This window comes from Taeniopygia guttata, chromosome 5 (genome assembly GCF_048771995.1).
Source record: "Taeniopygia guttata chromosome 5, bTaeGut7.mat, whole genome shotgun sequence".
NCBI classification, from domain to species: Eukaryota; Metazoa; Chordata; class Aves; order Passeriformes; family Estrildidae; genus Taeniopygia; species Taeniopygia guttata.
Genome location: NC_133030.1, coordinates 28,755,866 through 28,783,301, shown reverse-complemented (window position 1 = coordinate 28,783,301; position 27,436 = coordinate 28,755,866). Strand labels below are relative to the sequence as shown.

Genomic DNA, 27,436 nt, shown 5'->3' with positions numbered 1-27,436 from the left:
AACTGAGCTTTTGCCATCTCTCTAGGAATATTTTCTTTTGGGTTACTGCTGTGATCTGCTAGTTACCCATCCTTAATGTGTTAAAAATTTGTTTGGGTGACATTTGTTGGATCTAGTTCTGAGGTTAGAATGTATTAAAGTGCCAGATATTTTATGAAATTAAATTATATCATGTCATTGAAGTTACCTTTATCAATGGGTTCTCAATTCATTGCAAAGTGAAATGAGATTATTTTGAAATTGATTGATCTGTTAACTTTTATAATAGCAAGGATGATTTTAAAAAGACAAAATCAAAACCCAAACTCCCATTTTTTTTACTTCTTGTGAACTAATTTTGTCTACTCTCTCAATGAGGCAGGGACCACCTCACATGCTGTATAGTGTCCTGTGCAGTGAAGTCTTATAAATGTGATGACATAAAGAGTATGTGGGAACATGAAGAGTAATTAACATTGATTTAAACATTTATTTCGTCCTCCCAAATATATTCTCTTAGAGGTTGCTCACTGAAGCATCTTAATTCAGATGCACAAAGTAACAAAATTGTTGAAAAAGTAAGTGAGCTTTTAAAGCTTTTTCTTTACAAGGGAAACTCTCACGGGTCACACAGGTGATTTGGGAATTGTTTCCTGCAATATTTGTCACTGCAATATCTGCTTGGCTGAAAGACAATTTACAACTTGAACAGAGCAAAATGGAAGGTGAGATGGATATAACAAAAATTTTTTTTACTTGTGTCTTTAAGCATAGAACACAATGAAAAGCTACAAAAAAAGCAATGAAAGCTACAAAAAGGCTTTTGTATGCACATTGGTCTATTTGGATGCCCTTGGCCAAAGAAGTCCTGGACAGATGGTCCCTGGCTGCTGCCAGTCACTTCCCCACACGTGACTGCAGGTTGACAGCTCACCTGTGGGCAAGATCATTGCAGCCTCCTCAGAAAGTGATGAGGATGCTTAAAAGTGTAAAACATTTGTTCAGTGCCTATAACCATGAAGGGAAAATCACTTTTCAGTCTTGATCTCCCTCTAACTGTGCAGAGACCCTCCTTCTGCAGTGTCGGAGCCAGATGCTTCGGTGCAGGTGTGCACTCAGCTCCCGGGCAGAGAGGAGGAGGAAGAGGAGGAGGAGCTGGGATTGCTCAGGTGCTGGTGGCGGGGTGAGGCTGCGCTGAGTCAGGCACTCACACTCCTGCCTGCTGGCTCCTGGCCGCTTAAAGCGCACGGAGCTGCCTGCCTGAGTTGCCTTCGGACACATCCACTAGCGCGTTTCACGCCTGGCTCAGACGGGGAAAGGACCACCATGGGGCTGTTCTACAGCAAGAGCCAGGTGAGAAAAGGCAAGAGGAGGCTCTGCAATGAGCTGAGCGGGCTGCCCTGGGGCAGAGGGAACCTGTTCTAGGAGGGGATGGTTCACCTCTTCTATCTTCAGCTCTGAGAATTGTCCTGAGCAAAGCAGGGTTCCTTTCTGACTGGGTTTTGTGACTACTTTGTGTTTTGGCCTCCAGAATGTAAAAACTTTATTGATGTAATAATTTAGTATTTTGAAAATTCCCAGTTAATAAGAGAAGATAGCTTTTTCTTTCTACCCAACTGGGCAAGGCAAAACAACACACTGAGGAAAAATAAGGAGTTATCACTAGTGTCAATGAATGCATAGGGAAAGTAAGGAAACTAATATTATGTGAGATGTTAAAGATAGCATTCAAAAATGGTGGCAGTTTTGGGGACTAAGGGAATGAATGGTAATGTATTGTTATATACAGATCTGTGTATTTGCTGCAGTGATACTCCCTGCTCTGTAGGTAGTGTGCATAAACTGTCTCTTACATGTGCTTGTTGCATCACTACTCAGTTTTGCTCTTTCCTCTTGGTTTTTGGTGTGGTTTTGTTGGAGGTTTTTTGGGGCTGGCGTTTCTGTTGTTGGTGGGATTTTTGATGGGGTTTTGTTGTTATTTGGTTGGGGTTTTTGTATTTTTTTTATTTGTTGATTGGTTTGGTTTTATTTTTTTTGGTAATTTAGAGCATTAAGTGTGCAATTTTCCCTCCATTTATTCCTTTAAGAAGGACAATTATCTAGAGAAAAAAGTACCTCAATTTCAGCCCCTACATATTAATTATCACATTTTTCTGATCCTTGCTTAAGATGAGAGGATGACCAAATCAAAGCTGTTTCCTCACAAGTTTGTTAAATGTCCTTTGGTAACCACTTTTAGATTTAGGTGGTTTTCCAAAATCGTAAAAAGGCTTGGGTTGGAAAGAATCTTAAGAATCATCCAGCTCCAACTCCATCCCCAGAGGCAGGGATATCACCCACTATCCCAGGTTGCTCAAAGCCCCGTCCAACCTGGCCTTGAACCACTTCCAGGGATGGGGCACCCACAACTCCTCTGAGCAGCGTGTTCCAGTGCCTCAGCACCCTTTGAGTAAAGAATTTCTTTCTGATTTGAATCTCTTCTTTTTTAGTTTAAAAAAATTCCTTGTCATCCAGCTGTGTAAAAAGTCACTCTCCCTCTTGTTTATAAGCCCCCTTTAAGTACTAGGAAGCTGCAAATATTTCCTTTGATACATTCCTCAGAGATTTGCTTAAAGGAAGATTGAGTGAGCTGAATTATTCACAGAGAGGTAATTAACTACAGAATTGTGCCTTTCACTCACTCTTCCTGAGAAATTTGGGATAGGTTTCTAGAAGGCCCTCTCCAGGGCCTCATTTTTTAAAAAGCCAGCACTGCTCTATATCAGACATAAGAATATAAATATGTAGCAATAAATCAACTGATGCGCAGCATCATTACACCCTGATATCATTACAAATTCCTGCCCTGCTAGATTGTTTGCTGTTTGTTGTGAAATACAATGGATATAGATGTCATCCTGTGAATTTTCTCAGACCAAGATGTGTGTCAGCTGTATTAATAACACAGCAAGGTTCTTTATCACATCTTTCTATGAGATTGGGTTGTAACAGTCAGATACCTCAAGCTGAAGGTTTACCACAAGTGTCCTCCAAATGGAAAACAGAGGACGTCAGAGGTCTGCTCTGTGGTCATACCTGGCTACAAACCTGGGAAGAAGTCAATGCATGATAAGGAACCTCAGTTCAGAAAGGTTTTTTTGTTTGGAACTGAAACACTAGTTCAGTTCTGTCTCTGACTATACTTCTGTTCTTCCTTTTTGCATTCTCATCCCATGCATTTTGTGTGCTGTTCAACAGACAGAACCGTCTCCATGCAACTTGCTCACCGTAAAAATCATACAGATGAAAAATGCCAGGAAAGCAGACTTGTGTGAGTATCTTTGCTAGACCCCTGGAGCATCCTCATGCTTGTAAAACTACTCTGAATATATCAAGTGTCACAAACACTACAGACTACATTTAAAAGGAGAGAGATAGAAAATGTATGATCGTGGTATGCTGAAGATGAGGCAACACAGTTAGAAGACATTGTTTTTCCTATATCTTTGTCCATATAACACTAAAGTGTAGCCACCAGTTGTAATGCAGAACATGTTTGCACAGATTGCCTAAAATATTTCAGATCTGAATCTTCAAATAAATATTTTTTTATTCACAGGAAAGATTGCAATAAGAACTTTCTTTCCATGGTTCCTTCTTACAGTAATGTCCACCCCATGTAACCTTGGGCCTCTCAAAAATATTTGATGTGAGCTCAGGACTGCACACTTGGCATCTCTTACGGATTATCAAATTTCATTCAGCAATAGGCATGGCTTACAGTTAGCTTTTCCTATTCTTAAATCATTCTACAAACTGTCCAGGAATTACAATTTTGCAAATATTTATTAATGGTCCATAAATATCTGAACTGCAAAACATTAGAACAAGTGGTTTGAATGAAAACCACCTCCTCCTATCTGAGAAGAGGGCTGATTGTCTTTCATCTGTTCATTTATACACATAGAAAGGTCTGAATGCAGAAAGTTTCCATATGAGAAGGGTCAAGCTAAAGTTGTTCACTTAAAAAGATCCAGGACAAGATATTTTTGTACTTTTCTAACATTATTTGCTTCAAGTTCTGCAATAGCTTGTCTGGAGACCAAAAGGAATGTGAAGAAGAGTTTTTCACTGATTTTTAGTCAAGAGCAGTAAGATGCTCAGTTGTTGATGAATGTATGAGGAAGAAGAATCCATACGAACTTTCTCACTAAATTACTTGTACAGCATGGAAAGCATATTTGAAGCTCAGTTATAGTCTGGAGAGAAAACCCTTCCTACAGCTAAAATCCATTTGAATGTACAAATATGCACACTGAGCTGAAAAAAGAGGTGTGGAAAAATTGCAACCCTTAGATATCTCCCTAGATCATTGTGTTCTATTAAAATATCTGCATAACAATGAGCTTATCAAAATTCCTCTCATCCTTTTTCTCATCTAGATTAATGCTTTTCATTTTCATCTTTAGGCTGTTTTTTTCTTGATGAGGTTTATTATGTTTTGATGCTGTATTGTTCAATACTAGAAAGTTTCTAGGGCATAAGATAGGGAGTGAAATTCTCAGCCTTTTCTGCTTCCCAGTCCAAGCAATGTCCCACCACCCCACAGAGCTTTCTAAAGGAGCAGTTTGTTTGACATAGGTGATTTTGGAGGGGAAAAAGTTTTGCACAGAAAGCCCAGGACAGTCACTTGCAAAAGGTGAATGCTTTATTTGTTGTGGATGTTCATTGTGTAGGAAAAGAAAATAATACCAGTCAGGGAGCACTGCCTTGCTTATATATTTAAATGTTAAATCTAGTTTTGAGTGACAACTGCTTATTTCCTGTAACATTTAATTTTACTGAGTGTGAAAATTTTCAGCTGTATTTATCAGAAAGATTTGCTTTTAAACTGTTTGAGGACATATTTTTCTATGCAGCCAGACTTACAGAAGTCACAGAGTTCAATGACAGTTCAATTATTATATAAAATAAACCTATATTTCAAAAGTTAAAATTAATTAAATTAACCTCTGCTTAGATTTTCTGATAATGTAAAGCTAGTGCAAACTGAATGTCCATAACTTTATAGGACTTCCACTGAGAAACAGCAAAATGGGAGTCTTGAGATAAAAAATGCAAAGAAAATTTTTCTGGTTTGTGTAAAACCAGGGGAGTATTGTGGATTGATTCAGCCATCTTTACAGCTCTCTAGAGATTAGCTTGACATAGGCTTATAAACTCAGAGGCACATGTCCTCCATCACCAGCAAAGTAGACTTCTGTATTGGATCATTTTCCTGATTTTTTTCTCAATCTTCCTTTTCTCAGTGCTGTTTTTATTACTTTCTCATTCTTGCAAAATTTTATAGATAGAACAAGATTGTGTCACGTATTTTTGATTCACCTTACTGATTTTTGACATTTTAAATTGGCTTCTTTTATCTCTTGCTAATTGTGCCCAGCCTTGCACTAGGTTTATGTAGAGTTTTCAGATCCCTTTTTTTAATACTCATCTAGTGCTTAAAGTCTCCCAACCTGGTGCTGCAGGTTAACTCTATTATTGGTCTATCTGCTCTGTTTTCCAGGAAATAGAGATGGGAAAAGTGATCCATAATAAGATAATCTCAAAACTGCACTAACATCTCTTATGGCATAGATAGTAAAAGACCTTAAATAGGAGTTCATTGCATAAGGGAGTTTTTTTAACTAAGACAATTTAAAGAGTTTCGTTCTGCCTTTTAAACCCCAAATCATTTTAGTGCACCCTTCCCACTGATCTCTCAGTGTGTAATTTATAACACAAATTTCCACTTGTGTACTAATGCTTATCTGATATCATTAATAACACATGTGAATTTAGTGCCTTGTTTGTGCTCTTCACATTCCCCTTTCTCACTGAGCACGCCCACAAGCTCATCAGGCCCATTGGGCCTCTTGATATTCCTGGACTTGTGATAGCTTGCCAGTTCCCAGATTTGGGTGTGTCCTCCACAAGCATCCTGATTCCTTCGTGGGGTAAGGCTTGGATGTGCATCAATCCAACCCACCTTTAAGTACACAGCTTTGTCTCCTGAGATTTTGCAAATTTCAAGATCAACTGCTCAACCACCATATCCCCGGGACAAAGAGAAGAACGTGGCTTTTACAGCTTGGGAGTTCCCTATGGCAGGAGATCACGAATGCCAAAGTTTGTGCAGGTTGCAGGCAGAATCTGGACAAGTTTGTAGAAGAAAAAAAAAAAATCCAGTTAAAGTAGGCTGAGGAGGACTCTGTATCTTAAATTGTGAGGGCTGAGAGAACATTAAATGATGTTTTCCCTCTTATACTCTCCTTAGACACCCATTTATAAATGTGAGGCATGATATCCATCCTTGATAAGACCAAAGGTCTTTCACAAAAAAGAAGTGGACAATGGGACTAAAAACCAAGATGCTGCAGAGAAATCTTTAAGTGGAATTAACAAATAGAAAAGCAAGGAAGCAGAGTGTTACAGGTTAAACAATGTGAAAGCAGGCTACTTCATGGGGATACTAAGTTCAGCGATTTTAAGCCATCATTCTCTGCTTCCTGAAAACTCCCAAGACTGTTCAGTGAACATTGAATGTGGGCCCTTGGCTAAATGGACCTTGACCACTATAGAGTTAAAAATATTCTTCATCATTTTCTTAGTAAGAAAATGACATTTTTCAAGCTTTTACAGATTTTTTTAAACTATGTTTTTTAATTTTGGAAACTTCAAGTTTGGATTTTTTTATATAAGACAAATTTGGGTACTAATTAATAAAATGATTAAGTATGTTTTATATTTTCATGAAAACTTTTTTTACAGAATTGCAGTAGCAATTCCGCCACATATGAGATCAATTAATGTGAAAGTCCCTTGAGATCCAGGAAAAAAAATAGTCAGTAAAATACATTATTGTTTGAGGAACTGTGTTCCACCACAATATTTATTGCAGGAACATACAGACTTCCTCTGGTGTTCTGTTCTTGCACTGTTGTTATTATTTCATTGTTATTTATTACTTCACCATTTAAACAGTTGCAACTACACACCAGCAGCCTATTGTTCTAGGTGGCTGCATGAAATATGATTATAAAATCAGAGGTTGTGGACTGATAAAGACAAACAAGGAAGGTTGTTTATCAGCATCTCAATAAAGGAGTGTTATAAGGAGGGATGTAAATGAGATACATAAATACAGTTTTAGGGATACTTGTAGGGTGCTCCACCCAAACGTAAGGGGAGGGTGGGAGAATGTGTCAAAGCTTTTTCTTGAAGTTTACCTATTAGAAGATGAATACTGAATGCTCCCTGGGGACAGGAACTGATCTCCTTGGACAACAAATTCTGAGAGTCTGCCTATAAATTGCCTTCTGGAAGGCCACAGAAGTACCCCACATTCTTATTTAAAAGATAGTATTAAAAGTTTCAGTGACATCAATTATATAGTATTTTGCCCTCCAGAAGACAGCAATGCTGACTTGTCCTTCTGCCCTCAGCCAGATACCTACTCAGCTATGAAGTGGGAGAACAAGAAGAAAAATGCTCCTCTCAGCTGGTATTGATAGCTTATATTTTGTTACTTGGCTGGATCCAAGTGCAGGGAGACCGCGTCAAGGACATGCTCTGGGCAGTGTTTCAGACTGCATTCTTGGTTCAGGTCCTTTCAGCATAATCAGAAAAAACTATACCTTAAGTATCATGAAAAAATCTACCTCTCAGAAAGAGTGAGGAGCTAAAAGCAATACATGAGGAGAAGGATATTTGAGGCCTCTGCCCAGATCACAGGTGGGCTAAAGCTTGCAGCTGTTAAAATTAAAAAAATTAGATGGAATTAAAATGAAAATGTTTGGTTGAGCCCTGCTTAAAGTTGAGCTCTCTATGAGGCAGGTGAGATTTCAGCTCGATCCAGATGTGTGGGTATCCTGCTGTTTGGGATGCAGCATGTGGCTGTGGCTATGGTATTTTTTGGCATGGGTCATGTTGTTGTAATGCTTCCTAATTGTAAAGCACAATTAAGATCCAGTTCTGCCTGCTATTATCCTTGAAGATAATTAGACACTTAGTGTAATAACTGGACGAGGAGACTGTGCTTTCATAAATACCTGCTGCCACACCTGCTTTTGGCCGGATATTGCCCCACAGGAATACCATGGCTGCCATCCCAAGCATGTTTGACAGCTGTTACCGTGTCATGGTGGAGGGGAGGGACCCAAGAGGTGACTGGTGTGATGCTGTGCTGTGTGTGTCTTGTGACAGCCTAGCTGCTGTATTTGGGCGTTGGTTAGGCTGACATACAGGGTGGTGGGGGTTTGCTTGCACGTGGCTGGCAGTGCCAGCCTTGTGTGTGTGCATGCAAAGGCAGAAGGATATTGCAGTGAGACCCACTAGGCAGGGACCAGGATAGGCTGTGGAGTGCCATTTCTCACACACCTGCTTATACCTGGAGGTGGTCAGGCAGAACACCAGCCTGAGGTATCCAAGATGTGTAAAAAAGGCTCGTGGGTCTTGTAAATGCCTCCCTCTTAACACCTGGAAAATAATTTAAAAACAAAAGGTAATTAGGTTACAGAGGACAATTCTGAAGCGCAAAGGGCATCACCAAACACATTTTGCAGATGGGAAGAGGGAAGCATGCTTGTCTAGTGGCTGTCAGAAGTCTCCCAGAGAAAGTCAGAGATCTAAATGAGAAGTCATGGCTCTGCTGTCTGACATGTACTTATTTCTCAAAGGTGGATGATACAGTGCGGTAGCAGACAGTGACTACTTACAGACAAAAAATAATTTATGGAGTTTCAAAATACTGCTGTGTTCTTTGCAATAGATGAAGTCAGAGCATGTGTTACTAATTGGGAAATGTCAACTAAATAAACTTTGGTTCGCCCATAGACTTACCCATTTGGATCCTTCTGATCCTTCTCCTAGTGGTGACAAGAGCCAATAGCAATCTGTGCTAATATCAGTCTGGGCTTCCCAAAAACCAAAAAAGATTTTTGTAAGGACATTTCCTTACACACACAGAATTTTGGGAGCTGTTAGAATTGTTAGAAGCTCAGCTGATTTCTATGTATTTTAATGGTTTTTTAAGAAATCATATATCTTAATATATATGAAAACCATTTCATCAGTCACTCTTCTTCAGTCAAAGAACTCTTCTTTCATTCAGACTTCCACAGAAAAGATTACTTAAGCCTCAGAGAAATCAAGAGAAGAAAAAGGCCAATTTTGTTAATTGAGTTGCATGTGGGGAGTCAATAACGGGTCAAGTAAATTAATTTGTGTTTCCCAAAGTCAAGTCTGCTAGTAAAACTAAGTGTGACAAGACTTAGGCCTATTCAGATGAAGGTGTGTTTGCTGTGTGATGGCAGGAATGCTTGAGTATGTGGCATCACAAAAAGAGGAAATATAATTCTACTAATGGGATTGGCACTTATGGCAATGTTCCCCATGCTATTCTGTGGCACTTGCATAAGTTGTCATCCCTAACTAAGAGATCATGTTTTGTAGGGTGACCATCCCTGACTTTTGAGTGTGGGTCCACAAGATCGTTACTCTAGTGATTCATGCTTGCTTTTTTATTTCCTAATAATGATGACAAATATATTTGCCAGTAGATTATTCTGACCTCAGAATGAAAGTGCTTGTTGATGATGCAAGCTCTGCAGACTGCTGCTAACTACTCCTTCCTACTAAAAGCTCCTACATGGAGTTCAGGTGAGAAGTCACACTTTACAACTGGCCACTTCAGTTCAGAAAGGAAAAAAACACTAAATCTGTCTTCCCTACATCTAGAAACATTAAAAGAAATGGGTGAACTTTACAACCTGTACATGCCTCAAATGGAAACAGCAGAGCAATACAATTTTGTACAAAGAAGCAATGTCACCTCGCTCTTCCCGATGCTGGGAAGAACAGACAAGCTTCCACCTGTACATGAAGTGTTGCAAATACCTTTGCCACTCTGGCTGAGGCACAGAGATGCAGGTGAAAATAGTGACATTAAGCAATACCTGTTGCTTAAAAAATCTTCTTTTCTTGGATTTTTTTTTCCTTATATTTTCTTGAAAATCTCTGTTGCTGAGTGTTTCCTTTAGTGACTTCCATAAGGGAAGAAAGCAGACTGAAATCATGTGCCTTGGTAGAAGATGTGCCTTCTGTGACAGAAATTTGTCTTCATGGGAACCTTGAATGCAACAAGTTCTTGCCTCCTCTGCAGTCAGAGGTCCTAGAGGAAAGAAAGGATGCTCAGAAAGCTGAAAAGACAGAACTTATAGCCAGACCTACTCTAGACATATAAAGGCATGTTCATGCTTACCTGTGCAAGTCCAGTGTGTAGGAGCTGGGCTCTGTCCATGTGCAGCCCCTGTCACAGCTGCTAATGTCCATGGTGGCCAGCCCTGTGAGGCCACAATGTGTATGTGCCTCTATGTGTATGGATGGCTCTTCAGCAACACAGCTGGGTATTTTGATTTTTTTTCCCCCAGGACTTGTGAAAAAGTAGTTCGCAAGAACACCATCCTGACAGTGTTTTACAATAGTAAAGCAAGATGGTTTTCTAGCAGCAGCTTGATGGTACCTTAGCTAGTGCCAGGCCAGAATTCTGTGTATTGCTTTATGTACAGAGCTTAAAAATGCCCACCTTACAGGGGACTAGATTGTTGCATTGGACCATTGCTTTGCTGCTTTCCCTGTCTTCAACAGTAAGTCAATCTGATTGCTATGTGAGCCTGAGCCTGCCAACAGCTTCAGTGCAGCATTTCCGCACCAAGACTGTCCAGAACAGCAAGAACCCGACATGGAATGAGACCTTCCACTTCACGATTCAGAGCCAGGTTAAGGTAAGCGTGCACACGCCTCCAACAGCTATTCTTAGCAGCTATCAAGCATACTGTATAGTCCTTCAATTCTGCAAGTCCTTCTGAGATCCCTTGTGAAGTATTAACACTCTTTTTCTGTACTTATTTAGGTTTTTATGGTTTGATAAGACTGTATCTGCCTGCATAGTCAATAGAGTACACAGAGAGCAACTTCAATATTTCTATTTTGTCATTCTTTCCCAAGGTTCTTCTGCTAAAATGAAATATCTGTAGCATGTTACATTTGTTAAACCTTTCATATTTATTTTTTCCCCCCAGAACATTCTGGAGCTTAAAGTTTGTGATGAGGACAAAGTAACTGAAGATGACCATCTCCTCACTGTTTTCTTTGATGTCTCCAAAATCCAGCTTGGAGAAAACATTCAGCTAAGTTTCCAGCTGAATCCACAGGTATGGATAAAATTCAACGATTCTAGGACAAAGCAAAGAGGGTGTGGTCAGGTTCTCACCTGCTTGTGTGGAGAGCAGGCCAAGAGGGAGCAGGGGGGAGCAGCCACCAAGAGGCCATGCAGTATGGATTCTACTTGTCCTGCAAGGTCTACATTAGGAGTCTGCTAAATTAGTAGAGAAGATGCTAGGAGTATGTGATACTAGAAGTATAACAGATAAAACATGAAGAAAATTAGGTTTGTGGCATGTGAAGCAACAGGTTTATAGAGACCCCTGAAGGGCATAGATTCCTGTAGGATATCTCTCTCCACAGGAGACCAAGCTGTGGTGACTGCCTTAATTTTCTTTTGCAGGGAAAAGAGGAGTTGGAGGTTGAATTCACAATGGAGAGCAGGTGTGTAAGATGAAATAGCTGAAGGGGTAAGATGGAAACACAAGGGTACTGCTACAAATCAGTTCACACTTGGAGTCCCCTAACACTGCCAACATCTGCATAAAACAGAAGGTAACTTTGGGTAGAATGTTTAATGTAGAAAGAATGCATGATGGTGCATGGTATGCATGCATCTACACTGGGCATCCAGACACACATAGAAGCAAGCACAGGTGCTAGTGGGAGCACAGAGATATCCCTGATGGCAGCTGTTCATCAAGCTGAAAGACACATTCTACATAGGAGGAAGTTTTAAGTTTCTCCTCTTGTTCTTTACTGTGGGATTCCAGATGTTTGCTCTGTCATAACAAGTTTTTTTCCTGTGTTTCTTTACTGACTGTACAGTTAATGGAGAGAAAAAACATGTAGATCAGTCCTAGTGCTGCTGATTTTTAAGGCAAATGGCAATTTCCTCCCCCCCCCCCTTTTTTTTTTATGGCATGTTGGATGAATTCAGCAGCTTTTTAGCTCCAATTCTACAGGTTTGAACTGAACAATTTTGGCCAACAGCATCATTATGCCATCTCTGTGTAAATCATCTTCAGTGTGTCAGAAAATGATCCTCTCTAATACAGTGAGGAATTCCTCTGTTTGGATGTCCACAAACGTTGCAAAATTCAGACTCTAACCTGTGAGAGGCAAACTGGATTGAATATGCATGTGGAATTTCTGATTCTGTTTATCTATATTGCCTGTCCAAAGATAGACTTTATCTTTAAAAGATAATGAAATAATGCTTAAAGAAGAGTCAGGAAAAGAGAAAAATAAGACCGTACTGATTTTGAATTGATTGTTTTCCATTTTGTTTTTCAGTCCAGATCCTCCTGAAAACATTATTACTAATGGAGTTCTAGTGGTAATTTTTATTTCATAATCCTTTTCCCTTCTGTATTGGAATGCTTGCTGCAAAGCTGGTGTTAAAGGTACCAGGCCATTGTGGTGGCATGGAGGCATTGACCAAGACCAACACACACAGCCTAAAGCTGGTGCTGGCATTGGCTTTTTCACGTGGTCCCAGCTAGTGACTAGTGCTGGGAGAGGTTAAAGTGGTGAAGACACTGACCTGCTGCCAGCGCTCACCTCTGCCTTAAGTGAGCTGGGCTCAGGGGTATGACATGCCTCCCTCTGCCTGAGGAGAGCTGGGCACCCTGTTTGGAGAGCCTTCTCCTGTGGCTGATCCTCCCTCAGGCCCTTGCAGGGACACTCCTTCAGGCAGAGCAAGCAGATCCCTTCTCTTTCCTCATCTCTATGCATTCTATCATTTCCCATGGGGAAGTCCAATCCCATCTCCCTAGACCTGGTAGTGGGGTTACAGGCTGGCACCACCTCTCCCATGGCCCTGCGGGCATGTGTCCAGTGGACTGGATGAGGTCAAGCTCTGCTGACAGTGAATGCCCTTGTCTCTTGCCCTGGTTGTCTCTTACAGTCTCGTGAGGTTTCCTGTTTGGACGTGCAGGTGAATGACGGGAGGCTGAGGAAGGACGCTATGGGTGAGCCTTTCACTGACTTAGGGAGCAAATCAGGTTGCCACTTAATTGCAGATGTACTCAGTATTTTACACTTGAGCATGCTGATTTTAAAATTAGTTAGGATGCAAGACAAAATCTCACTCATGCCAGTGGCCTGTGGAGGTGGTTGTAGTTAATCAAAAATATACAGATTATTCCTGAATTTGGTGACATGAGCACATAGTCTAATTTCCCCACAAAGTATTTTCCTCTGCAATGACGTCTTGTCAGATATTTACGAATTTCCAAAGCAGTTGTGCAAGGAACTGAGGTTTTTTGGGTCCTAAACTTGAAGCTAACTCCTGTTGTCTCTGGATTCTGGGACAAAGTAATGGGCAGAATGAGAATTTGGCCTCTTTTACCACCTAACTTCATAAGATTTCTTTAGGTAAAACCATATAAGACATGCCACTGGGTGAAACACAAGACACAGTATATTAGCAAAGACATTTGCTGCACACTTAATGCAACGTATCACTGCCATGTCAAGCCCGTACTTGCAGAACTGTGTGCTTCCTACGCAATTTTTAAAGTACTTTCTTCTGACATCTCATATTGACCCCAATCCAGCACACTGCTTAAGCACCTGGATGATCCAGTTGAGCTCAGAGAAAAAGTTTGCCAGATGTGACTGAGAATGTTTAAGTGAGGTAATTCTTTTAAAGGCTGACTATATCCTTTGGAGTGTGTATCTTTACAGAATATATTTCACCTTGAACCTTGTGGGTTGATATCTTTCTACATAAAGGCCATATTTTATTACTTCAACAGACATATTGGATGCTTTTTGCATGAAAGGAAAAAAACACCAGACATTATTTTTTAAGTGCTAGAAATATTTCAAAAGAAATATTACAGGTTGAAGGAAAGAGAAGCATGATAGAGGGACTGAGATTTAACTGATACCAAAGAGAATTGTGGTCTCATAGAAAAGTGTTTCTCCCAAAAGTCCAAAATTTTCAAAGTATCTCAGCAATAAGACAGCATGTAATACTAAAACATTATTCTGGTGTAATAATAAGGTATTTTGCACATTTCAGACTTTCAGAAGAGAGTGTCCCCCCAAACCATTACTGGCTGTGAATCATTGCCTAATGAACAGAGCTGCAGCCTCTGCCATCATGTATATTTCTAAGTGCAGTGGTGGTATAGCAACAGTCACTATATGACACGTTCTGTACACCATCTCTAGAACGGAAACCCTCAGACAAATCAGTCTATTTATTATTCTTATAATTTGGGTATCAAATTGATGTTGGTACTTTAGGAAAACATATTACATTACTGTGTAAACAAATGATCCACATTTTTTGAAGAGCTTAAGTTTGAACACCTTTGCTTCAGAGAGAAAGTTTGCACTAACTGTGGACGGGTCGTATGAAGGAACCCAGATGCACACACTGAGCTCCTGCCTGTGCCCGACGTCCCCGGCCAGGTTCCACTACATCAAGTACAACCAGTCAGAGCTCACTGTGGCTCTGCCGCGGCGCAGGCGGCTCAGCAGGGTATGTGAGCACCACTAACATGTAGCTCTTCCACTGGGGACCGCCAAGACCTGAGTGTGTGTGTAGATCTGTGTGTGCTGGGAATTGGTTAGTGTGTGTATGTGAGACAGGGGAGACTGCTTTTACCTTTTTTCTCTCCTTTTTTTTTTTTTCTGTAGAATTGGTAACTTGTTTATTTTTTGTCTTACCCCTTTTTCCAGTCTATATCAAGTCAAAATGAAAGGGATATGAACGAATCTGTGACTATACCTCTGAACTCGCTTCCTATACAAGAGAAGATAGCAATAGGAGAGGTGAGAACGAGTCTTTCTTAACAGAAAACAGCCCAACAGGCATTCAGTTCGGTGGATGATTAGTCTTAGAGCTCAGTGATTCAGTTCCTGTCAAATACGAGGCATGCTATGGTGTAAGATATGAATGACAGTTGCTCTGCAACTATACAATAGTTACTTTTTCTTTTGTTTTCCAGTGGATCCAGGCATGCCCTGTGAAACCCTGTTCTGAGTTTAAACTAGCTTCCTCAAGATATATCAAATATGTCTGTTCATCAACATAGTATGCACCCCAACAGTATGACAATTAGGATTTATATTTGCAAAGCAAATGCCTGAAGTAGAAGATAAAGTAGATATGGTTCAGATGCCCAACTTTCAACAACCTTCCCAAATAATCAATGTTAAACTATGAGAAGCTGAGGGGCCCTAAGCCCATCTAGTTTGGGTGAATGGCTTACTTTTATTCAACCCAGACTGTGCTGGAACTTGTGAAGATCTCTCCCAGTCCAGATCATTGCCGCCCAGATTATACAGCCATATTCCTGAATTCAAAGATAGTGAAACTCAGGCCCTAGATGGAGTGGGGGAGGGAGGTGCAGGAGTAACAACCTCAGCATGCTTACACTGTTTGTATTGCAATTTTCAGGACAGGACAATTGACTTGTACACAAAGGCAAATGAATGGTAAGTGAGGACCTGATTCTGTAACTGTGAGGCATCTGCTCTACACACAGCACATTTGAAGTCACCAGGGGTCAATGCAGGCTCAGATGGGAGCAGATATGTGAGTTCATTATGGATTGTAGGCTTTTATTTGTGATGTTCTCCTTTTTAATTGATGGCAAATTAAATCATGGGTCCCCTGTCCTCCAAATTTCCAAGCTGCTAGTGCATCTCAGCAACAGATCATGATTTGTGTGCACTGTTATGAACAGAAATTGCGAAGGCAGCTCCACAAAGAAATCACATTTCTTAATTATACAAACAAAATAGCTTCAAGGCATAAGTAGCTGTTTCTCTAACCGCACAGCTGCAGTGCCTGTTGACAGTGGTTATCTAGTTACAGGATGCATGGCAGCACTACTGAAACTTGAAAAATTAATTGTATGAGCAAATAAAATCAGAAGTCTGTAGTAGATACAATAATGGACAGTGTGTCATGATTTGCTCTGCCTTCCTATTTTCATTCTCATTTCCAGCTACAGCAATTAGCAGAGGCCCGTCTGTGGTGTTGTTTTTTCCCCATTTATTATATTATACTGTCTACAAACTGGTCTGTAAACACACACAAGCACAGCTGGAGTTGTCCACAGTGACTAATAGTACAACAATACCTGTGTCCTGGTCTCAGGACTCAGGGTCTGTGTTTCAGACCAAGAAACCTTGATGCCCGCCTGGGGTTTGACCTCTGCACAGATGAACAGAATTTCCTGCAAAACCGAAGGAAGGTAGTTGCTGCTGCACTAAAGGATGTTCTTCATCTGGAGGAAGATCTGCAAGAGCATGAGGTAACTAATTAAGGGCACTTTTGGGGGATTTTTCTCTCTCCTTTCCCTCAAGCCTGGAGATGTGGGATGATTTTTTTACCTCCATCTGGATAAGGAGTGAGGATTAACATCAGCTCATCCTCCAGGGCACTTTGCCACCGGTGTGATCTCAGCTGGAGAGTTCAACTGTCTATTTAGATGAGCAAAATCTGTGTTTCCATTCAGCTTACAAGTGAATTATTTGAAGGCATTTCAAACCAATAGTTTGGTCTGTGTTTCTTAAAAATCCTGTCTGAAGTGCCAAGACCTAGTATGTTCCACTGGGATATACAGTACAAAGAAATGCTTCTTCATCTCTTAATTTCCGTGTTTCATCTTACTAGTGTCTGGATGTTGCTTTTGCATTTCTGTAATCTTTTGACATCATTTGTGCCTTAATGCCACTCTTTTATCTATGCTTTCTGCTCTTTTTTGTGTCAAACAGGTGCCTATAGTGGCTGTGACCACAGCAGGGTGTGGCATAAGAGCACTCACTGCCATGTATGGCAGCATTTTGGGTCTCCAAAAGTTGCGTGTTCTGGATTGTGTTTCATACATCAGTGGTTCATCTGGCACAACATGGTGAGGAGTCATTTTGATACTGTTGTTTGGATCTTGCTGTGTTAAGAAAAGCCTCCGTTCTCTCTCGGATTCAGAAAGGGTAAAGGTGATTAATGGAGTTATTGCTTCCATCTTTGGGCTATGAGTCTTCTATGAAAGAATTATTGTGCATCATGACCTATCCCTAACCAAAAGAAGAGACTTTTTTTGAAATGTAAACATCCATAATCTTATGGAAAATATTCTTTTATTGTTATTTACTGTTTGACAGAGACAGCATTGACAGCTGTTGTGTTGCATTCTCAGATTAATTGACTTTTGCCTGTCTGCCGTTAGACTTTCATTTCTGCTCAAAGTAAATTCAAAGAGAAGAGTAACTAAAAGATAAAATGATATGCATCCAAAACTCTACAGGGTTTCTGAGTTTCAAAAGCATCTTGTTAATTTCTCCTTGTTCCATCATGTTTCCTGTTTGCAGGACAATGACAAAGCTATATGAAGATGCTGATTGGTCACGTAAGGATCTTGGGGAAGTAATTATTGAAGCACGGAAGCAAGCAGCCAAATGCAAGATGGGGGCTTTTTCCTTGAAAAGTCTGAGGAATTATTACAGAGAGCTGAGCCAAAGGACCCAAGCAGGACATAAAACATCTTTTATTGATCTGTGGGGGCTCATGATTGAAGCCATGTTAAATGATGGGGTAATGTGTATACATCTTTTTTCTCATAAAGTTCTTGAATTAATATTTACAACCATTACAAGAAACTAGAGCCCTAGGAAAAGGCACCCGGTCAGTAACACTGTACTTGGTGCATAGGCATAACACCACTTATTTACATTAATAACTTGGAGACAGTAGTATGTCTACATTGGAGCCTGAAATGTGATTAAATGTACCAGAAATGCTCAGACTAACTCTAAAGTAAGCAAAATGCTGATTAACACTACAGCTGTACAAGAAATTTTTAAGGTCCTTAGGTGTTTTTTATGGCCCTATGCATTTATCTCTCCTCTGCTGCAACGTTTAATCTGCAGTACATTTAAGTTAAGAGTACAAGCTGCACTCTTAACTTAAATGTACTGCAGATGTATCCATTATGTACAGCAGTTTGTGACTTAGTAATAAGAAAGTATATAGATCCAGAGCTGATGTGACATATTAGCTGCAGTGGGTGCCCTTCAGCTACTTTGAATTTGATCTCTCAGGATCTTCAATTTCTAATTTTATTGTAATGATACAAGCAAAAACTTTCTGAACTTTCTCCAGGCAGATGATAGCTGGAAAAAAAGCTATTTTATTTCCAAATTCTGTAAACATGGTTTATTTTTGTCTAGACGAAACAGATAAATACTATCATTTCATATCATATTTCACACAGTGTTTCCAGCCTAAGTGCTACATAGCAAAATTTGTTAGAATTTAATTTGGCTGAAGTATACTCAAAACCTCTATTTTGTGTATAAGTTGCTAGTATTGTACAACTCAAGAACTTTTCCTCTGTGGATTTTAACTTTCAATATAGTATGTAAAAAAAGAAGTCTTGATTGGATGTATCATTAACATGCTGCCTTGAAGAACTCTTATCATTAACAGATTATATGATAACAGCTGAATTACTCAGATATGCTGTATATTATAAATTACATTTAACCATACAAAGCTAGAACAGAATGTGAAGTGATTCACTGCTGTCATTGTATACTCAAAGCTGAACATGGTCATTTAGTTTAACAGAAATAGTTCCTGCTTTCTTGTCCTCTGTTATCAAGCACATGGAAATAAATTTAGGAGCCAATTCAGGAAAATGATGTCTTAGTCTTTATAAGCTGATGTTTTTAAGGAACTGGTTATAAGCTAACTCTGCTTTTTTGCTTTTTTGCTTTTTTTTTTTTTTTTTTTTTTTTTCTTTTTCAAATCCAGAAAAGCCACCACAGACTTTCTGATCAACGTCAGGCAGTGAACCAAGGTCAGAACCCACTGCCCATCTACCTTGCCCTTAATGTCAAGGACAAAGTTGCCACCAAAGATTTCAGAGGTAATGTTTCAATTGTGAAAAAGAGCTATATTTTCACCCAGGGAGAGACACTGTGGGGATACAGTAAACAATGATACAGTAAACAATGATGAATTGTTTTAAATTCTCACTCCAAGCCCAGAAAAGCAGTGTTCAGAATTATAAAGAGTAACTGAGCAGGCACATGATATGCGTCAAGAGTTGAGTATTTTGTAAGATCTCTTGGCATGTGTATTTTCAGGTATTAACTTCAGACTAATAACACAACATAATTCTGTGACAGTCTCAGAAATTATATGAATTCTTCAAGAAAGTGATTCACTAGAGCTTTAAGTTTGCTGAGTATATGTTTTGGTCCATGATGGGAACTAGATGATCTTTAAAGTCCCTTCCCATCCAAATCATTCTGTTACTCTGTTTCTTATAGCTGGCTAAAGGCATTAGAAGTCAATGCGAGTTCTAGTCCACCTTCCATGAGAAAACTTCGTACACACTAAATAAAAAGAAGAATTTGAATTTTCTCCAGCCCTGACATAGTTCTTTCCCAAACCTGGGGACAGTGTGATGGCTGGTTCAGCAGTGGCTGTTGGCAGCGTTTGCTCAGGACATATGCTAAGCCAGTTTTCTTGTGAGAGCCAGTGTCTGAGAGGCTTATTCCAAACCTGGCAACTGGGCTGTTTTCTATAGTGGAGCTAACCTTGGTGCATGTGTTGGCAGAGTGGGTGGAGTTCACGCCGTACGAGGTGGGCTTCCTGAAATATGGCGCCTTCATTCGTGCGGAGGATTTTGGCAGCGAGTTCTTCATGGGTCGCCTGATGAAGAAACTCCCTGAGTCACGAATCTGCTTCATGCAAGGTAACTCACCAGTCTGGGGGAGTGACAAGATTTTAATAGAAACATTATTGATTCAGGATTTTGTGCCCAGGAGCCTGTTAGTATGAAGCAGCAGAGGCACAGAGTGAGTCAGCTGACAGGCTCCCCAGAGAAGTGGTCACAGCACCAAGCCTGCCTGAGCTCAAAAAGAGTTCGGACAATGTTTTCAGGCACAAGGTGTGATTCTTGGAGTTGTCCTGGGCAGGGCTAGGAGTTGGCTTGATGATCCTTTTATCTCTTCAAACCCAGGATAATATACGAGTCTATGTATCCTGAGACTCATTCAACTGCCCTTGCCAGCAAAGGTGGTTTTATCATTTAGTCTAAGATAAAAAATAAACTAAAATGGCAAATAAGTCATCATGTACCTTTGTGAGTGCCTTTGAGGCATCATTATTTCCTGTAGCTTGCAAAAACTTTTCAAAGTTGGAAATCAATGATACTCTCTGGAAACCAAATAAAATGTTGAAAAGAAATCAGTGGAGTGAGAAAGAGGAGAATCAGAGAAGGAGCTGGCTGAAAATATTTCTTGGAAAAAGGAAATGAAAATAGAAATATGAAACCTGACTACAAAATTTAAAAAAAGAAAAAAAGTTCCAGGTAAAACATGGTGAGAGGGAAAATACTTGGAAATTTTTTCTGAAATAAGTTTGCCTAGATAGGTTTGCCTTTGGAGTCTACTACTGAAATAGATGTCTGAGCTCATGCAAAAATTGGATATAAATTTGAACAAGTTAGAGAAGAGCTGTGAAAGGAGCAGAAGGCAGTTTTAAAAGAACTTGTGTTTACGTCTGCATTGCTTATTATACCTCTCCCACTTTCTAGGAATGTGGAGTAGTATCTTCTCCAAAAATCTTTTGGATGCCTGGCATGCATCTGACAATTCAGAAGACTTCTGGAACAGGTGGACCCAAGACAAAGTGACTGAAATAGGTAAAGCAAAATACCTTCTTGCAGATCCCTCTGGTATGGTAACTGCACTCACATTTCCCATTTTTTGAGCTTTTCTGTCATCCTGTTTCTCTCAGTCTCTGGGTATGGGACATACCAGAAAAATGAAGTTATTTGATTTTACTGAATAGTCAGTGCTTTGCTTAAACAGTGAGACTGTGACAAGAATGAAAGGCACAAACAGACAGGCCCTGATATAAAGGAGATAGGGATGGACACATATGGTGGTCCCTGAAGTGTTGTCCTTAAAAGGCAGGGAAATACTTGTGTCAAAGGCCCATGTCATCTATTTGTTAGCGAGGAAATCTGGATTGTTTGTTTCAATATCGCCTTCCCCTGCACAGAACATCCCTCCCTCAAAAGCTGACTAAATTGAAACTTAGTAGATGTCAAACAAGGTCAATGTGTTGGAGCTTAGAGCTTAGAGAAGCAGCTCCATACTGAAAGACCATTCCTTGGAAATACTCATGAGCATCTTCATAGCAAAATTCAAGCAAAGCCAATAAACAGACTTGGGCCACATTTCTGTGAACTGTATTTTCATTAAAAAAACCCCAAAGTCTTATGTTAGAAATAATTTGCAAGTTTTGTTGAATTCAGGTGTCCACAACTGAACCAAATAGAACAACCTAGCTTTTTAAAAGTAAAGTATTTAGTTTGAAAGTAAAATGCTGAAATTTTTCTACGGTTTTCAAAATCAGCTTTAAATGCAATATTTAACCTACATGGAATCTAAAAGCAGTAATTCCTTAAAATGTAATAACAAAATTATTTTTTCCCTGTTTGTTGTTTGCTTGGAAAAGTGAATTACTTCAGTGTGTATCAAAATCATGCTGTTTTATGAGAAAAACATTCTTTTCATCATGTGTAACCAACCAGAGTTTAGAAAACACAAGTTTATACTTTTGCCACAAAATTAACTGGATCTCACAGCAGATCGTAAGGAAAACAATGCAATGCTGAGCTGTGAACACGATTACAGAAGAGCCATCGACCTTTGCTCCTCTTTGTGTCTTGCCTCTGATTAATTCTGGTTATAATTAAATTTCATGCCATTTATGTTTTATATCTCCAGAGGAACAACCAGACCTGCCTGAGAAGCCGTATGAGATGGCTACGTGCGTTTTCACTCCTACGAGCGGCCTCTCCACAACGCTCCGGGACATCCTGACGGATCGCCCTGCTGTCTCCAAGTACCACAACTTCCTAAGGGGCTTCCAGATGCACAATGAGTACATCCAGGATGAACATTTCACAAAATGGAAAGGTGTGGATGGCTCTCCTGCCTACGTATCTCCTTGGGGCAGGCACAGGGGCTGGGAATTAGCGAGGGACATTTACACATCCTGAAGAGAACTGTGTGGGTTTTGTGGTTACCTGTTCATGCTCACTGAGAGGAGGGAGAATGAAGGATCTCCTCACACCTTTCAGTAAGACAAAGTTCAATTATTTAGCTGTTCGGTATTCAAAGTTCTCACAGGAATAAAAATTGCTAGGGTGGGGCTCTGCATATAATGCAACATCTGTGTAGGTTTAGGTGCAGTTCATGGGTTTAGAAATACAGCAAAATGTGAGTGGACATGCTGAAGGAGCTTTAGGATTGCTGCATGCTACCTACCCTAAAGCAAAGGGAAAATCCTGGATGGGAGGGAAGATCACCTTCCTTTTGCCTTCTAACTTGACATATGTCTTTTCCAGTTTGCTAACAGCTCTGAATCTTCCACTCTTTAGACACCTTGCTAGACACCTCTCCCAATGACCTGAGAGGCAACTCGGAACACCTGGAACTGGTGGATGCAGCTTTCTTCTTTGAAACCAGTTACCCACCCGTTATGAGACCAGAGCGGAAAGTGGATGTCATCATACACTTAAATTACACAGGTGGATCACAGACATTGGTAAGAAGTCTCAAAACGGATTTTCTTTCCCAACCGCTTTTGCTTTGCTTTCCACTACTTTCAAACAGGTGTCTGTGAAGCATGGAACTTAATGGAATTTAGTAACATGCTGTTTTCAAACCTTAGCTGAAGAATGGAAATTTCTAGAGAGGAAAATATGTGTATTTTTCTCAAATTACTTTTGAAATATCCCTAAGTTCTTCACCAGTGAAATACAGACAGGCAAAGTGAAGTTAAGAAAGTCTAGCTGCAATGTCTATTATAGTCTTATATATAATATTTAACAGCAAAAATATAATTGGGAAACTTTTGTGATTCAATCCATTTTGCTTATAAAGGTACGCTTTAAAAAAAAATTATTTTAATGTTGATTTCTAGGAAGAACAGCCTAATGGGAAATAGGTTTCTTCTTCACTGTTTTTATCTCTTTTAATAAATACATTTTTTCTCCCTAAATAGTGGACTTGAAATGAGGTATCAAATGCATTTACTGCTCCTGCAGGTATCTAATTTGGTTGAGATGGTTCTATACATTTTGAAAGTAGAATTTACCACATAAATAGACAGTTTTAGACTTCAAAATATAAAACGGACTTGTAACTGTAAACCTGTCCCTGAGGGACACACCAAAAAGCACAAAGTTCAGTGGTTAAGGCTCTGTCAGTTTTTCAAGTGGAAGACATTTCAATGATGCAATTACACATGAAAAATACTTGCATTTGTGCTGCAGTGGAAATGATAATATCTTAAACTATATATCTTTCTTGTAGTCTGAAATATTGTGGACATAATTCAAAATGAGGTGGTACTTTTTTGTTAAAGTTGGTCACCACAAATGGGCTTTCTGGTTAATGTTTTTACTGCTGTATTTTGAGGCCTAGAGCATGTTATTTGAAAATATCATGTTATTTCTAAAATTCAAAGTTATAGATGTGGGTAGATTGGTCTTAAAGCCCTGCTAAAGTTTACTGAGGTAAACTCACAAGTTATCCTGCTATATAAACAGATAATGGGACTGGGAATCCTACTGTATTAGATTGCAAATTTAGTTTTGCTTAGAGCCACATTTTATCTCACTCAGTTCTCATTTAATTAATGGTCTATAACATGATTTCAATTTATCTGTTCTGTTTCTACATCATATTCTCCTTTTAGAGATGTGCCTTAGTAGAGGTTTAAACTCACTTTGCCATCTTGATATTAGGGGTTTTCATGGAAGACTATTTCCAAATGGTTCCTCAGGCAACTGGAAAGCAGTCCTTGGGGCTGCAGGTGTCCACATTATTTCTGCTGTCTGACTATCAAACAGTTTTGTGTCACTTTGCATGAACTGCTGGGCTTTGGCAGCAGTCTAATCTTTGCTATCTTTTCTATTCCTTGTGCTGCTGCTGTTGACCAGCCCCTGGAGCAGGCTTGCAAATACTTTGCAGAGCAGGAAATTCCATTTCCCTGCATTGGACTGACGGATGAAGAGAATAACCTGAAAGAGTGCTACATGTTCGATGGTGCAGACACCCCAGGAGCTCCTCTGCTGCTTTATTTTCCATTAGTGAATGACAGTTTTCAGAGATATGTAGCACCTGGTAAGTTAACAGTACCCAGGTAACTTTATTGATTCAAGAAACATTCCCACTCCCTGGGTGTTTTTCCCTCAACCCAATAGAGCCTCCCTCTGTTTGCTTGTTCAAACTAGTGAATAGATTGCAAAATGGGATGATTCAAACAGTTTTCAAAATCAGGTGAAATCTTGTGCATATTTTTATTTGTGTCTTGGCGCAATTCAGGGAATAGAAGAAATGCGTTCCTCAGTTAGAGGAATGGAAACTGATCTCTTGTAATTTCTGAGAGTTTACTTTAGTGAATAGAACAAAGTATATTTTTCAAATTATGTGTGGTTTTATGACACTCAGATCTAGGTGAGAATCACAGTATAGAATGGTTCTGTGAAGGGCCACGGTGCCTTCTATTTAGGCCATTAAATATGCTGGTTGAATATGCTGGAATATCAAAGCAATCATATAGAAAGTGTCCTTCTGGATTAGCATTTGAGATGGAGAGTTTCCTTTTAAAATTATTCCTAAGCCAACTAATATTATGCTTCCTCCTGTCCCATATACCTTTATTCCTTTTGTGTTGCACCAAAGAACCTGCCTGGTCAGCCTTGAGCGGTGGTGACCGCACAAAATGATGTGCCATGAGCTGGCCAGTAGATGGTGGTGGTTGCAGAGGAAATGACACTTGTTTCATTCCAATAGGCTTTGCTCAGACGTCTCAGAGATCACAGCACTGCACTTATCTTCATAGTAATTGCATTTATGATCTCTCCAAGGTTTTATTGACCTATCAGACTATGGTATTTCTGTGGAACTATACAAACACATTCCTTTTTTTCCCCTTGACAGGCATGTTACGTACTGCTGCTGAAATGGAACAGGGCAAAGTTGATATCTCCAGTTTCTCCTCTCCATACTCAACCAGGGAGGTCTCGCTGAAAGCAGAAGATTTCAACAAGCTTCTGAAGCTGGCTAATTACAACATAATGAACAACGAGAACATGATTCTTCAGGCCTTGCGCATGGCTGTGGCACGGAAGAAACAAGCCCTGAGCCAGCCCTCACAGGCACAGCCCTCTGCTTGAACAGCTTTTCCCTGTTCCTTACTAAGCATTTACTGAGACAGCATACATGTGATAAATACTTCACCATTTTGACAAGGGCTTTCTAAGTAATCCTCTCAATCTTATCCAGAATTGTGGTATTAAACTCAGCAGTTTCTGTTGTTAATACCTTCTCACTGTGATGTTCAAAAGATGAAGATTCAGCTGTGTGTGATAGGGAAATAGCATTAGCTCTCCTTGTTTGCAATCTCTTGGTGGCTAGTTGCTAATACTTTTTCATATCCAAAATATTTTGGTATTTCATTGGACTATTGATAGAAAAACCATAAAGCCCTCTTCAGACACCAAAGGTGGTCAGTATCAATTTAAAACATTTTACTTAGTTTTAATAGCCTGAATGAAATGGCCTTCTACCTTTAAAGAGGTTTGTTCCCAGGTGCTTCTTTTTGGTCACGAATTGTCGTGAAATAAATATTTTATGAAGGATGTTTAATTTTTAAAATTTGTGTTGGACAACGGAGATATAGATCAGTGGCCATTTAGGTCTTTGACCATCTATTCTTATAAATAAAATCAAACTTTAAAAAATTGTTTTGAAGGACTACTGCTATTTCCTCTCACAGTGAACTGTGTCCTGTCCCAGATCACATATATGTTCTGCAGTTATCTCCCCGAAATGCAATTTTGCTTCAGCATCATCTGGAACTTGCTCAGTACCGTGTATTGAACTATTACAAAATCAGAGAGCATGTGAAGGGGATTGCAGGAGGTATGGTAATTGAGCACTGGAGACATGCAGTAAGATGCCAATTTTCTGTTCACTGCATCACAGTGAACAGAACACAAATACACTTGAGGCCAAGAAAGGTCCATCAGAGAGAAGTGTTTCTGGTGAATTCTTCCTTAGAGGTAACTGGAGAGAGAGGTATTCTTTTCTAGATCTGGAGCTGGTTAAGAAGGTGGTTTTTACTGGTTTTACATAAAAAAAGCATTGTGAAAGAAGAGCAGATGTTGGCATCTAGGAGTTTGTCAAGGGTTAGCTAAGATAAGCCTTACAGGACTCCCTCAGAGCCTAAATAAGTAGGCAAGAGCTATACAAGAGTATCTTCTTTCCACAAATTTTCCAACAAGATATATAGGTAATTTCTGCCTTATATTCTAAAATCCTGCTCATTGTTTTATTTGAGCAGCCACTCATGAACTCAAACTAAGGTTCCTGAACTGTCAAAATGGGTATCATGACTGACTTCTTAATGCCTGCCAGGGAGGATATAATTATATTTGTCAAAGGCTTCCCATGACTGCAAAGTTCTGGGCATTTCAGCAGCTTTGTAAATTCAGCAGGCTCTGAGGAACTCTGGTGCAGTTTCAATTCTCAACTGTTGTTCCTTGTTGGAAATATTTTTGTCAGGATTAGATACTCTGATTTTGCCTGTGAGCTTTTTCAGTGATGGTGAACACCTGCTCCTTCCTGGTTTTACCAGCCTCATACTGGTTGGAAAACACGTATTCCTCAGACAATGGAAACAGCTCTCTGTAGATGTCTTGTACAGCCCGCGTTACCTTTTGTATGTCCCATCTCAGAATCTGTGATGCACCCTAAAATCTCAGATGATCTGAAGGAAACCAGAAAAGGTAGCTTTTCAGCGACTGGCATGGTGTCTCATATGTTCACATTACTTTTGTCCCAAGTGCCAGTTCTGGCACTACTATTAGATTTTCTTCAAGCAGAGGCACTTGACAGCCAATGTCTGGGCTCTCTCCAGCTCCATGCCCTGCGGCACTTCTGTGGAGGGAATTCCTGCAGAGAGAACCCTTGGGTAGGAGAAGTGACAGAGGCCTAGAGATTGGCCCATCCTTTTCCTTCCTTGTACTAAATTGAGCTAGTGAACACATTTTTTGTTGGGTAAAACACCTCTTTTTGTATACTTTTGTTATTAATATTTCTGCTGTTACTGTGTGTTTCTTATCCCACTGTTTTTTGCTTCCAGTAAATTATCTCAACCCATAAATGTCTTCTTTTGTCCCTCCTTTACTGGATGGGGGGTGGGGGGGTGGCTTAT

At 39.8% G+C, this 27,436-nt stretch overlaps 1 protein-coding gene across 1 annotated transcript; it reads left to right on the top strand.

Moving 5' to 3' along the window:
- The first annotated feature begins 1,189 nt into the window (after positions 1 to 1,189).
- On the top strand, positions 1,190 to 27,385 carry LOC100224874 (cytosolic phospholipase A2 epsilon). The gene is made up of 20 exons (XM_030274350.4): positions 1,190 to 1,332; positions 3,217 to 3,289; positions 10,645 to 10,781; positions 11,079 to 11,210; positions 11,564 to 11,604; positions 12,457 to 12,499; positions 13,070 to 13,133; positions 14,496 to 14,656; positions 14,857 to 14,949; positions 15,578 to 15,615; positions 16,283 to 16,439; positions 16,903 to 17,039; positions 17,497 to 17,719; positions 18,941 to 19,055; positions 19,752 to 19,889; positions 20,733 to 20,840; positions 21,934 to 22,125; positions 22,590 to 22,756; positions 24,156 to 24,339; positions 25,159 to 27,385. The coding sequence occupies exons 1-20, from the start codon at positions 1,306 to 1,308 to the stop codon at positions 25,392 to 25,394; spliced, it is 2,466 nt and encodes an 821-aa protein (XP_030130210.4). The 5' UTR covers positions 1,190 to 1,305; the 3' UTR covers positions 25,395 to 27,385.
- The last annotated feature ends 51 nt before the right edge of the window (positions 27,386 to 27,436 follow it).